This window comes from Lycium barbarum, chromosome 11 (genome assembly GCF_019175385.1).
Source record: "Lycium barbarum isolate Lr01 chromosome 11, ASM1917538v2, whole genome shotgun sequence".
Classification (NCBI taxonomy): Eukaryota; Viridiplantae; Streptophyta; class Magnoliopsida; order Solanales; family Solanaceae; genus Lycium; species Lycium barbarum.
The window spans coordinates 118,071,033-118,083,651 of NC_083347.1; the positions used below are offsets into that span (position 1 = coordinate 118,071,033).

Sequence of the window (12,619 nt, forward strand, 5' to 3'; positions counted from 1 at the left end):
AAATTGAAAGGAGTAATATATTCTAGTGTATTTTAACTCATTGATACCTTAAATTTGAAGGTAACTCTGTTTTCGTCCCTATTGTATTATATTAAGCATATATGATATTCTAAGTTTGTAAAAATTAAGCTTTTCTGCGGGTCCAAAAAGAGGCCATGGACTTTTCACGTGACTATAGTAAAATAAGATCCTAATAAAATCTTCTTTCCCACTAGCATTTCTTTTTCCTCCAATTATACCACTAGTCATAAAAAAATAAAAAGGTCCAGACATGAGAATCACTATTATAAGCAGAATGTTTGTCAAGACCGAAATCGCAATTTGTAAAAAAATGAATATATTAAATTTTCGTTACTCTTAAGTGATCCATTTGAGAGTGCCGTCAATTGGACAAAAAATGCTCAAAATTAACTTGTAAACTTAAGAAAACATATCTACTCATGGTAATACAATAAAGTCAAAAATAGACTTAGTCTCAAACTTATGGATAACTTGAGTTAAAAAGTAATCCAATGTACTTTCTCCTCTCTGTATTGTACTTTTGCCGCACCAAAAAAATCATTAGTTACGAACTTAATCATTAATCTGGTTAAATCGTTTACAATCATAGCTAACAAAAAATTTCATAATTTGTCGCTAATCCATTTTTAAATGGAATACTATGAAGAAATTTTACTTTTTAACTACAGAATTTATCTATCGCTAATTTCCGTTTTTTTTAATACTGTTCATAAAGTACCATATTTAAAAAACACTTTTCTTCCTCCTCTTTCCACTTATCATCTTATATATATATATACATATATATATATATATATATATATATATATATCCTCTCCAAAATCATACTGTATTCTATAGTTTCAAGAAAATGAATTGCCACAACAGCTACCTACTATGTTTGTTCTTCCTTGTCATTCTAACAACCTTTGGATTTTCCTTTGCAAAACAAGCAAACCCCACCTCAAAAAACCTTAATTTTCATCAATTCTTGAATTCAATATATGAATGGAGAAGTCAGCAACAAAAACAATTAATAGATGCCAATAATAATCTGAAACTTGGAACACCCACTGTGTTAGCAGGAATTTTTTGTTTTATTGCAGCTTCTATTTCCAGTGCTGGTGGAATTGGAGGTGGTGGACTATATGTACCTATTTTAACCATTGTTGCTGGTGTTGACCTTAAAACAGCCTCAAGTTTCTCTGCTTTCATGGTAATGTTGAATTGCATGATTATTTCATTTCAAATTTTGATATGTTTATTGAGTGTATTTTTATTTACTTAATTATGTTTTAACACACCTTTACATGTCGTTTGATTCCTCTTCATATGCCAAACTCATCCAAATATTTCTATCCTTTTTCTAGGTAGCAAAGAGATATATTGCCCTTTGGCCAAGTTTCTGAGCCAAAAGTGCTGATAGTAATAATTATTTTAGAAAAGTTAAAGATGCTTGATCAATAATTTAGAAAAAAATAGTGTAAGTGTTTTTAAGTAATAGCAGAAATAGAAAATGTAAATTTTCCCAAAGCACTTTTTGGCTTTAGTCTATCATAAATTGTCACTCTAATGTTGATGAAAGTATTTTTTAAATTGACTATTTAAATACAAACTACTACTCTTTAAAAGTATTTTTTAAAAAAGAAAAGAGAAGAAAAGAAAACCATCTAAAACCGTTTTTCAAAATAAGCAAATCTTGGAAGTTTGGTCAAACAAGCTATTAAACTTATTAATTCTTGTATTATCTGATACCATATTGAACTGTCTGTTCATTTCATTTAAAAGTTTAATCTGCTCTAAAGAGCACAATTTTAATTACTTAATTATAGTATCTCTCGAAATGTCCCTTCACTTGTGAGCTGCTACCTTTACAAATGGCAAACACATCAAAATGTTCTTCTTTTATAGCGGCAAGATTTGAACCCAGAATTTCTTGCATATTCCAAAATCATATTGAAATTTGTGACATTTCATCCAAAATTCAAGTTATCAGAAATAGATTACTTTTTAAATTTATTTAATTAAATTATGTCTCAACAGGTAACGGGAGGCTCGATAGCCAACGTTGTTTGCAGCATGTTCTTACCAAGTCCCAAACATGATGGAAGAATATTGGTTGATTTTGACATAGCTTTACTCTCACAGCCAAGTATTCTGTTAGGAGTCAGTATTGGAGTAATTTGCAATCTTGTTTTCCCAGAATGGCTCATCACTATTCTTTTTGCAATATTTCTTGCTTGGTGCACTTTCAAGACATTTAAATCAGGAGTTTATTATTGGAAAACTGAATCCGAAGAAGTGATGAGAAAAAGTTTGGGTGAAATTGAGAATTTTGAAGGAATTGAGGGGCCTTTGTTGAAAAAAGAAGAAAAGGGAATAAGGAGTATACCATGGATGAAAATGGGAGTATTGATTATGATTTGGTTTTCTTTCTTTTTCCTGTATCTTCTTCGTGGAAATCAATATGGACAAGTACGTCTCCTTTGTCTTGTCTTTATTAATTGCTTTTTACTTTTAACATTTTTCATATTTTTTTAAAGTTGATTTGGACTCTTGTGAGTGAGATTGAATGAGACGTAAATCAAGTTAAAAACTTATTAGCATTATTAAGGTGTTGAAATTAAGTTATGCTCCCTCCGTTTCAAAATGTCTATCGTACTTTACTTTTTGGTCCGCTTAAAAAAAACGTTTCTTTCTTTTTTTGGTATGTTTAACATTTAAGATCACAAGATTAAAGAAAATTTTGTTATATGCTACATATCTTTAGTAAATAATGACAAGATTTAAAAATCTTCTTTACTTTTTTAAACTCCATGCCGAGTAAAAAATCAGACAAACATTTTGAAACGGAGGGAGTAATAATTTAGTATTTTTATGTAATTTAATAAAGTGAGAATATATATTGATTGATCATGTATAGTTATGTAATTTAACAAAGTGAGAATGTAAATTTTATTTTATGAAATTTGAAAAATTTATGCCCTAATTCACACCGAGAATAGGTACTTTGATTCCCGTCATCCGTATCTCTCCACATAAATTGGGCAGAGGGAGTAAATTCTATATACTCATAGTGTATTACACACGGCCAGGTAATTTAAAAGGTTATTATAATTAGTCATAACAGTAGAATTAGTAACATGAAAAATAGACAGATTAAACTAAATAATGTGAAAAGTTTATTACAGTATCCATGAATTTTAGGTAATAATCCAAATCCTATGAATATTTAGGATGCAACGGAACCTGTTTTTCCATTGTTAATTGGAACTATTAAATCTTGTGCAGGGCATGATTCAAATGGAGGCATGTGGTTTGGTATACTGGATCATTTCATCAGTTCAATTTCCTCTGGCGATAATTTTCACATCATGGATCTTATACAAGAGAGAAAATAAGCAGAATTTGCCTTCCAATCAGAAGGTATTAACAAGAAGATAATATTCTAATTTTCTACCTATCATATGTGAAGTTAATTAACTTTTTATTCTTTTTTTCTCACCGGTGACCGGTATCCGAATTGGGGCCCGGCTAAATGCGGATCGCGCACTGCAAGGCCCATCTCTGGGGCCAACGCTCCCAACAGATTTTTTCCATTCCCAGAGGCTCGAATCCGAGACCTCTGGTTAAGGGTGGAGGGACCCCAATCATCCCACCACAACTCATGTTTGTGTAGTTAATTAACTTCTAAGTACAATTTTTATTGATTAATTTCTTAATTAACATTTTAAATTGCCTTATTTATGAAGGACGTAGCCTGTGAAACTAAGAATGGACCTTCAGGAATGTTCATATTCCCCTTAATGGCATTGCTAGCAGGAATTTTGGGTGGTGTATTTGGAATTGGTGGTGGAATGCTTATTAGTCCTCTTCTAATTCAAGTTGGAATAACACCTGAAGTAATTATCCATTACTCTTCTATTTTGTTATTTTTCCATTTTAGAACTTCCTCTGATTTCACATTAAGGTGTGTTTGGTCAGACAAAAGCTAGTTTTTAGAAAAATATTTTTTATTTTCGGGTATATCCTTACCATTTCACGGATGGCCACTTGATTTTTATTTTATTGCACCAAAGTTACTAAATTATTTTTTTGTACAAAATTATCACTCAATTTTGCTTAAGTATGACCGGAAGTCCAAAAACTATTTTTCACAACCAAATAAAAGAAAAATACTAAACTTTGCCTGAGTATCATATAAGGTCACTAAACAATTTCTTTCTAACCAAAATATCATTCAACTTTGTTAAGTAATTTCCTCCTAATGACTTTTTGTAATTCTTAAGCAAAGTTGAATGACCTTGGCTCTACAAAAAACAGTTTATTGACATATGTTACACTTAGGTAAAGTTGAATAATTTTTTTATTACAAAAAATAATTAGTGACTTTAATACATAAAGTGAAAGTTGAGTGGTCATCTATGAAATTAACTCATGATTTCTCTCACTTATCAGAGGAGTCATATTCCTTACAACTATCCCAACTTAATAACTTCAAGTTATACTTGGACACTATTATTTACTTATTTCAACTTTCAACTAATACTTGGACACACTATTATTTACTTTTGGTACTCAAGAGTTCCATCAAAACACTCTCTGATTTGCTAAAATTCTTATCAATTTTTAATAAATATCTTAATTTGTCAAAAGATATTTTCTATTCAACCAATCAAACACCGAAAAGTACTTTTCAGAAAAATGACTTCAGTCATACCTGACATATACTTAATCCGCTATTTACTTTTCTTAGCCGGTATACATAGAGTACATATTAGTTATACAGGATTATACACATATTATACATGGATCATATTACATATATTAAAAGTCATCCGGCTACTTTTAGTTTAAGCAATTGGGTTTAGCATCTATTTAGGTTAATTTTTTTTTCTCTTAGTAGGACTAATGACTTTTTCTTTTCTAACAGATAACAGCAGCAACTTGTTCATTCATGGTATTTTTCTCCTCTACTATGTCAGCAGTACAATACTTATTTCTAGGCATGGAACATGTCAATACTGCCCTCATCTTTGCACTTGTTTGTTTAATTGCCTCACTTATTGGATTGGTGGTGGTACAAAGAGCCATAGAACATCATGGGAGAGCATCACTTATTGTTTTCTCTGTTGGTATTGTCATGGCTTTAAGTACTGTTCTTATTACAAGTTTTGGAGCTGTAGATGTTTGGAGGGATTACACTAGTGGCAAGTACATGGGGTTCAAGTCCCCTTGTTGAAAATAAGAAGAAAAATATTGAGAGTTGTACTCGTTTGAAGCGTTCCCTGATTTTGCATATTTGTGCTCCAATTAATGAATATCAGTAGACGACATATGGAGAATATTTTTGGTTGAATTGAAAAAGAGTATTTGGAAGTAAGTGTGTTTGAACATGATTTTGATTCGGAAAAAGAGTTTGTAGAAATTGAAGATTCGTAAGTGTTAGAGTTGTGCTAGTTGAAGCGTGCGCACTCCAGGATTTGCGTATTTGTGCTCTAATTAATTAACGAATATCAATAGGCGTTGGACAATATTTGGTTGAATTGGAAGAAAAAAATGTATTAGAAGTTGAAGTCGGAAAAAAGTATTTGGAGTATTGACTATGTTTGGACATGATCTTCTTGGTAAAAGAGTTTATAGAAATTGGAGATTTGTGAGTAAAAAATACTATTTCTCTTGAAATGCTACTCATATACTTTCTTGAAATATCACACAAGTGGGAAATACATGGGATTAAAGCCTCTTGTTGAAGTATGCAGGGAAATAATATTGAGAGTTGTGCTAGTTGAAGCGTGTTTCAGGTTTTGCATATTTGTGTTAGAATTGACGAATTTCGGTATAGACGATGATTGGATAGTATTTGGTTGAATTGAGGAAAAAGAGTACTTGAAGCTGAAGTTAAAAAAGAGTGTTTAGAGGTACTGACTATGTTTGGACATTATATTTACTTGAAAAAAGAATTTGTAGAATTGAAAATATGTGAGCGAGAACTATTATTTCTCTTGAAATGTTGTTGTAAATCATTTACTCTCTTAAGAATTTACTCAAGTCACCGGGGTCCTGTTGAAATAAATTAATGACTCCAAATCTTTTATGGAGTTGTTAGTTGAGAAGAAATTGGATCAAGAAATGAAGGATCACAATTGAAAAATCAAGAAAGCATGTCACTAGATTATGCTTAATTAAATGAGGACGTTAAACATGATGACCATTTCTTTTAAATTTTAATCCTTAATGTGAATTGCATGTTAGCAAATAGATATAAAGAAATAGTCAGTGGAGAATATGATTAAGAACTTTCTAATAGGGATTGGAGCGGTTACTTTTTTTAATGAACCTATCTTAAGTGAATTCAGATCTATCGTCTCAATGGATTTCTAAAAAAAGAAGTTATTTCCTTATTTAAATTAAAAAACAATAAATAGCAGAGTGATTTAAAAAACGGAACGTATAATCACTATAGAGATTGCCCAAAATTTTAAAATAACTGGTGCCGAATAACATTGCATTGTATATTTTTCAATGAAATTTTTAACTACATATATAGAGATAGTGTGAATGTTACTATCTTACTTGAATTTACCTAGAAGATTGTCAAAATAGAATCATCAATGGCATAATAAAAATAAAAATAGACTCAACGTAGCAAATGCCAAGAACCTAAATACAGTATCAACATAGAGAAACTTGAATTAAGTTGCTAATTGCCGTCAATAGCTATAAATTGAAGAATTTTTTACTGGTTGTAGCTTCTCTTAAGACATATTTATTAATAAAAACTATCCTTTAATTTAATTATAAATAATAACTAAAATACTTTTTATATTTACCACACATAGCTATATCAGTAACTTTTAGTTACTGAGGCCAAATACACACGTAAAACCCTCCCTCATATCCCCAAATCCCACGTTTAACGGTTAGTCAATTAAATTCGCCAGATTCTCTCTCTAGCAATATTAATCCTTGCCTTTTTTTTCTCCACTACCTTTCTTCACGTTTCATCATCTTCTAACCATTGTTGCGAAAATTGGGGAAGTTGTATTTGGATAGATTTTTACATTCTATTAGTGTATTTTTGTTCGTAATAACTTCCTGTTTTCAAAGATTTTGAAGTGTATTCAACTTCCAATCATTTCCTTTTTCTTCTCCAATATCTTCCTTCATGATTCTTCATCTTCAAATCATTGTTGCAGAAATTGGGGAAAGTTGTGTTTGGGTAAGTTTTTTACATTCTATTAGTGTAGTTTGTTCATAATTACTTCATATTTTTCAGATTTTGAAGCGTATTCAACTTCCATTTGTTAGGTTTTTGAAGAACATCCATTAATGGCAGATGGAACAACACCTAATAGGGCTACTCGAGGTATACCATTTACGGTTCAAAATATAGATTTTCCTTCTTTTGATTTGGGGATTTCTCAACAACAACATGATGTTGTTGTAGCAAAATATGTATAAAATGGCTGCTGAAAGGCGTTCCAAGAATATTCATGATCCTCGAAGAGTTCAAAATCCCCCAATTGCAAAATCTTCAAAGAAAATAGATTCGGCTACAGTCATGAAGAGGAGAAAAACTACTGATATTGTTCCGGGCAGCAAGGGAAAACAAGTTGTAGAGGCTGAACCGGAAGAAAAGCAATTACCTGCGAAGAAACAGGTATTTCTTTGAATATATGTAGTTTTTTATGTTAATAAATGTATGTGTAGCTAAAATGTATTTCAATCTCTACTATTACTGATGTTCAATTCCTGGGACTTTGATCTTTTAACGAATCATGTGTTTTGACACATGTATAGATGTGTTCTTGAACAAGCGAGGACTGCTAATCATGTATTTGAACACATGTGTTATATATATTTTGATTTTTTTTTTGTATGTTCTGTTACACCTAACTGTGTATTTGAACAAATGATTAACTAATTATCATGTATTTGAACATATGAATTATATGTATTTGCACACTCTTGTATGTTTCTGTTACAACTAACTGTGTATTTGAACAAATGAAGAACTGATTATTATGTATTTGAACACTTTTTTGTATGTTTTGTTACACCTAACTGTGTATTTTAACAAATGGTTAACTGATTATCATGTATTTGAATATACGAATTATATGTATTTGCACACACTTGTATGTTTATTCCTACATCTGGCTGGATTCTATGTAAATCAAAAAAGCATAGATTTGGTGAAAGACCCATCATATGCGGATAAGGGACAGATCGATATCCTTGAAGTTGTCTATGTTGAAAATCTGCCGCATCAAACTGCTGGTAGCACGTAAGTAGTAAACATATATTTTTAAAAATATCATAGTGTATCAAATACATGATATATCCTATCAATTTATTATTCTTCTAAAATACATGAGTTGTTTGAACTTGAAATACTTTATTTAGAACTTGAAACATATATTTTCTAATATAAGTTCTTATCTGTTTTTTTTTTTTTTTAGGGATTATGGTGTCTTCGTGGCAGTGTATGCTAAGTATTTGAAATCGGGTGAAAGGATTCCAGATGTCATTGATGCACACATGTAGCGTATGAGATACGGTGCACTCTTATGGGACTACGCTGAACGCAAGGTTGCTGACAAAGCCGAAAGTGATAATGAAGTTCCACCAAGACCGATCAGGCCAGCAATCGATTACGACAATGTAGATGCAATTGATGTTTGATAAATACTATTCGTGCATTCGATATTTTTTGTCCTTTTTTTCATTAGAGCAAACAATCTGATGTTTTTAGATGTATTTTGACTGATGTTGGATAATTATCATTTAACCAAAGAAATCTCAGGGGGTTTATGTTCCATATGTTTGATGTACTTAGTTCCATATATTGTCAAATATATCTGAAGTTTGGAAAAATACAGTAAAATGTGACATCATGAATCTACAAATACATTTATTCACCAGGTTCACAAAATATGTATGTTTAATTTACCAGGTTCACAAAATACGTATGTTTTAGTAAAGTTTATTTATTTTTGTTTTAGTTTAATAAACACATCTTGCGTATTTGACATGACCAACACAACTATATGATTTCAATAAAAAAAAATACAAAACATAAACCAACTTCATCAGTTTCAGAAACAATACGTACGTTTTTATACAACATATGCAGTGTTATGAGGTTGAATAGACAACACCATTTTCTAACCGGAACATGGGTTGCCTTTTTTTGTGTTAAAAATACATGAACACCAGGCGGTCTCTTGTATGGGTAGGCCTCTTCTTTGGCCTACCAGGCGGTCTTTTGTATTTTGGTGGAAAAATCACATCCTTCAAGATGTTTTTGGGAATGTTCCATTCACGCTCGTCTGGTAAAGAATCCACAGGTACATCATATGTCTTCAACGCGGTCTCCGATTTGAACAAATCAGAGCAATAATCATTAGCAACCAGATTTTCCTTTTTAATGACAGCCCATGCATGCGGGCAGGGGATTTCATCTGGTTGAAACATACGACAACTGCAAGTTTTGCAATTCAAATTAAGAATGAATCGCCTTCCTCTATCATGTACTGTGTACACGAATTCGGTTGACGGTTCTACCTGAAAAAGTAAATATTACATGTATTTGTTATTGAACCAATCAGAATTTTAAAATAAATGAACAAACCATTAAACAAATACATATCAATTTTCAAAGAATCATATAATTTACATTAATACTAATTGTTCATGGATACCAAACACACATCTATATAATGTGTAGAAACACCAGATTAGTACAAGTACAAGTACAAGTTTGTCAAATAAATTATAATAAGCATTAAATTGAAACATACCGTCATTCGTAGACATAGATACTCGTTGATTGATAGCATCTCCTGAAACTTTTTACCGAGTGTAGTGAATGTGTAAGTTCCATTTCTCCGGTTATTTTAATTCCATCTCCCTGACATCCTTCTAACTTCTTCGAGAAAGTCATGTATCTGAGATAGCTTATGAAAACACTATCTCAGATACATAAATACACACAGATGTATATCTGAAACATATTTCAAGCAGAAATTGTGTTTATCAAATACGCACATACTTTCAAATATACTAGTACACATGATAATGAACACATGAAACAGTCTACCAAATACATAAATACCTACAGAATTATATATACAGCAATCCATTCTATACAGTATGCCAAATACATTAACATTTATGTATCTGAGATAGCTTATGAAAACACTATCTCAGATACATAAATACACACAGACATATATGTATATATCTGAAACATATTTCAAGCTGAAAATGTGTTCATCAAATACGCACATACTTTCAAATACACTAGTACATATGATAATGAACACATGAAACAGTCTACCAAATACATAAATACCTATAGAATTATATATATAGCAATCCATTCTATATAGTATGCCAAATACATTAATATTTATGTATCTGAGATAGGTTATGAAAACACTATCTCAGATACATAAATACACACAGACATATATGTATATATCTGAAACATATTTCAAGCAGAAAATGTGTTCATCAAATACGCACATACTTTCAAATACACTAGTACATATGATAATGAACACATGAAATAGTCTACCAAATACATAAATACCTACAGAATTATATATACAACAATCCATTCTATATAGTATGCCAAATATATTAACACTCGTGACAAACATAAGAGATATACAATACACTGTCTCAAATACAAAAATACATATAGAGATATCGTATGTATTCATATATTTGGGATGGGAAAACAACAACACAACAAATAGCATGAGTGATGAGGAAGAAGATGATGAGGAACCACAGGGTGATGGCGATGCAGAAAAATCGGAAGGTGATGACGATGCAGAAAAATCCGAAGGTGATGACAGTGATGCTTGATTTACGAGTCAAGTAGAAAGATTTGCTACCGATACAAGCTTGTTAATTGTTCTGATTTGCACGTTGTCCTCTGTATAGACATGTAAGTGAGAAGGTATACTGTTAGCTGAAGGTATGCAGATAGTGGCCTCAATAGGATAGTTGTAAGATAGGCATTTCTGTATTAGCTAATCTGTAGATGTAACCTTAGGATTTCCTTACTCCCGTTGCTTGCTGATAATTATGGGTTTTGAGCTTCTTGTATTTTTTTATTTTTAGAACAATTGCAGATTGCCAGATATTAGATATTGATTTTTACGTTGCATTTGAAAAAGAAGGGTGGAGAGAAGGAGAATCGTGAAGAATATGGAAATGGAAGCTAAATTTGTGGAGCAGATTATGAAAGATATTATTATGAATTATATTTTCCCATTTAAGACCAAATTAAATGCCTATTCTTAAGGGATCTGTTTTTAAAGATACAGCTTCTGAGCCTATTTACTACACCGTAACTACACGCAATACATATGGTAATTAACTAAAAAGGTAGCTACGAAATGTAATAAATAAAATGATAGTTACTAATGGTAAGCACCTATAATAAGGTAGTCATTCCTGTAAGTTTGCCTAAATTGAAAGAGGAATTGGTTAAATTGATAGACCTGAGACTATTTGGACCCAAGAAAGCACAAGTATAGTGTCTTATAGTGAAGTATGGAAGAACTTGGGCTTTCGACAATATTAGCCCATTTTCAGAAAGGCCCAACTTCTTATTTATTTTCAGAAAGTACAAAAATAGAAAGTTATCAGGAAATTACACGCAATAACCTTGAAAATGATGTGAATTTTTTTTTCCGATAAAATCTTTCTTTGGAATTGTCCTCCGTCGTACCAACTACCTCACAACTTTTGTTTAAAACCATAAAATTCAAAAGATTTTTTTTATTTTCTTAAACTTCGTGTCCAGTCAAACTAAGACACATATATTGAAACAGAGGAGAAATATGTATATATAACATTATATTTGAAGTTGCATTCTCACACACTCATAAGTCATAAGCCTCACTCATGAGCTTTAGCTCACTCTATTTTTCCTGTATGCATGGCGAGCTTGCTGTAGGTTATATATATATATATAGAGTATGTTTGTGCTAACTGATTAAATGTAGCTGAAAAGTACTTTCTGGTGTTCAAGTTGAAGTTGTTTGAATAAACAATTATGTGTTTGCATAGAATTGCTGAAACTGATAATAAGTTATTAGTGATTTTAGAATTGATAATCACTTTTTCTATTAAAATGATTGTAATATCTTTAAAACTATTGATCTTTCTTTTGATATCGGGTCGGTGAGACTCGAATCAGAACCTCTATCTGCTTGTTACCAAGTTAAAAAGTGTGACTGAATAGTATAAAAGTTTAAGTTGTTTAAGAAAGCACACATTTGTTTACTTACTTATCTTTTCAACAATATCTTTTGTATGAAAATATCGAGTTGAGTTAAAACATTAGCCATTAGCCAAATACTGTGATCTCTGTTCCCTCCAACTATAATAGAGCTAGCAAATAGAGAAAATATATTTCACAATAAATTACATAAAGGATGATCACAACCTCAAGAAACACTGCAAACATTTAAGTTGTAACCTATTATAGTAGTTTTCCAAAAGGAAAACTTGGTTATTTATTTTCTTACACAAACTTGGACGAGTACTAAGAAATTGGACGAGTAATAAGAAAAACAACATTATTTAAAATGCT

The 12,619-nt window shown here is 31.2% G+C and overlaps 2 protein-coding genes across 2 annotated transcripts; one reads left to right on the plus strand and one right to left on the minus strand.

Moving 5' to 3' along the window:
* The first annotated feature begins 836 nt into the window (after positions 1-836).
* LOC132618147 (sulfite exporter TauE/SafE family protein 2-like) lies at positions 837-8,824 on the plus strand. Its single transcript, XM_060333210.1, has 8 exons — positions 837-1,216; positions 2,044-2,475; positions 3,292-3,426; positions 3,753-3,902; positions 4,934-7,222; positions 7,312-7,369; positions 7,451-7,663; positions 8,466-8,824. Exons 1-5 carry the CDS (start codon positions 872-874, stop codon positions 5,240-5,242), a joined length of 1,371 nt encoding a protein of 456 aa, XP_060189193.1. The 5' UTR covers positions 837-871; the 3' UTR covers positions 5,243-7,222; positions 7,312-7,369; positions 7,451-7,663; positions 8,466-8,824.
* A 377-nt stretch (positions 8,825-9,201) lies between these two features.
* Positions 9,202-9,812, minus strand: LOC132620194 (uncharacterized). Its single transcript, XM_060334886.1, has 2 exons — positions 9,807-9,812; positions 9,202-9,570 (listed from the first exon to the last, which is right to left on the minus strand). The coding sequence occupies exons 1-2, from the start codon at positions 9,810-9,812 to the stop codon at positions 9,202-9,204; spliced, it is 375 nt and encodes a 124-aa protein (XP_060190869.1).
* Between the last annotated feature and the right edge of the window lie 2,807 nt (positions 9,813-12,619).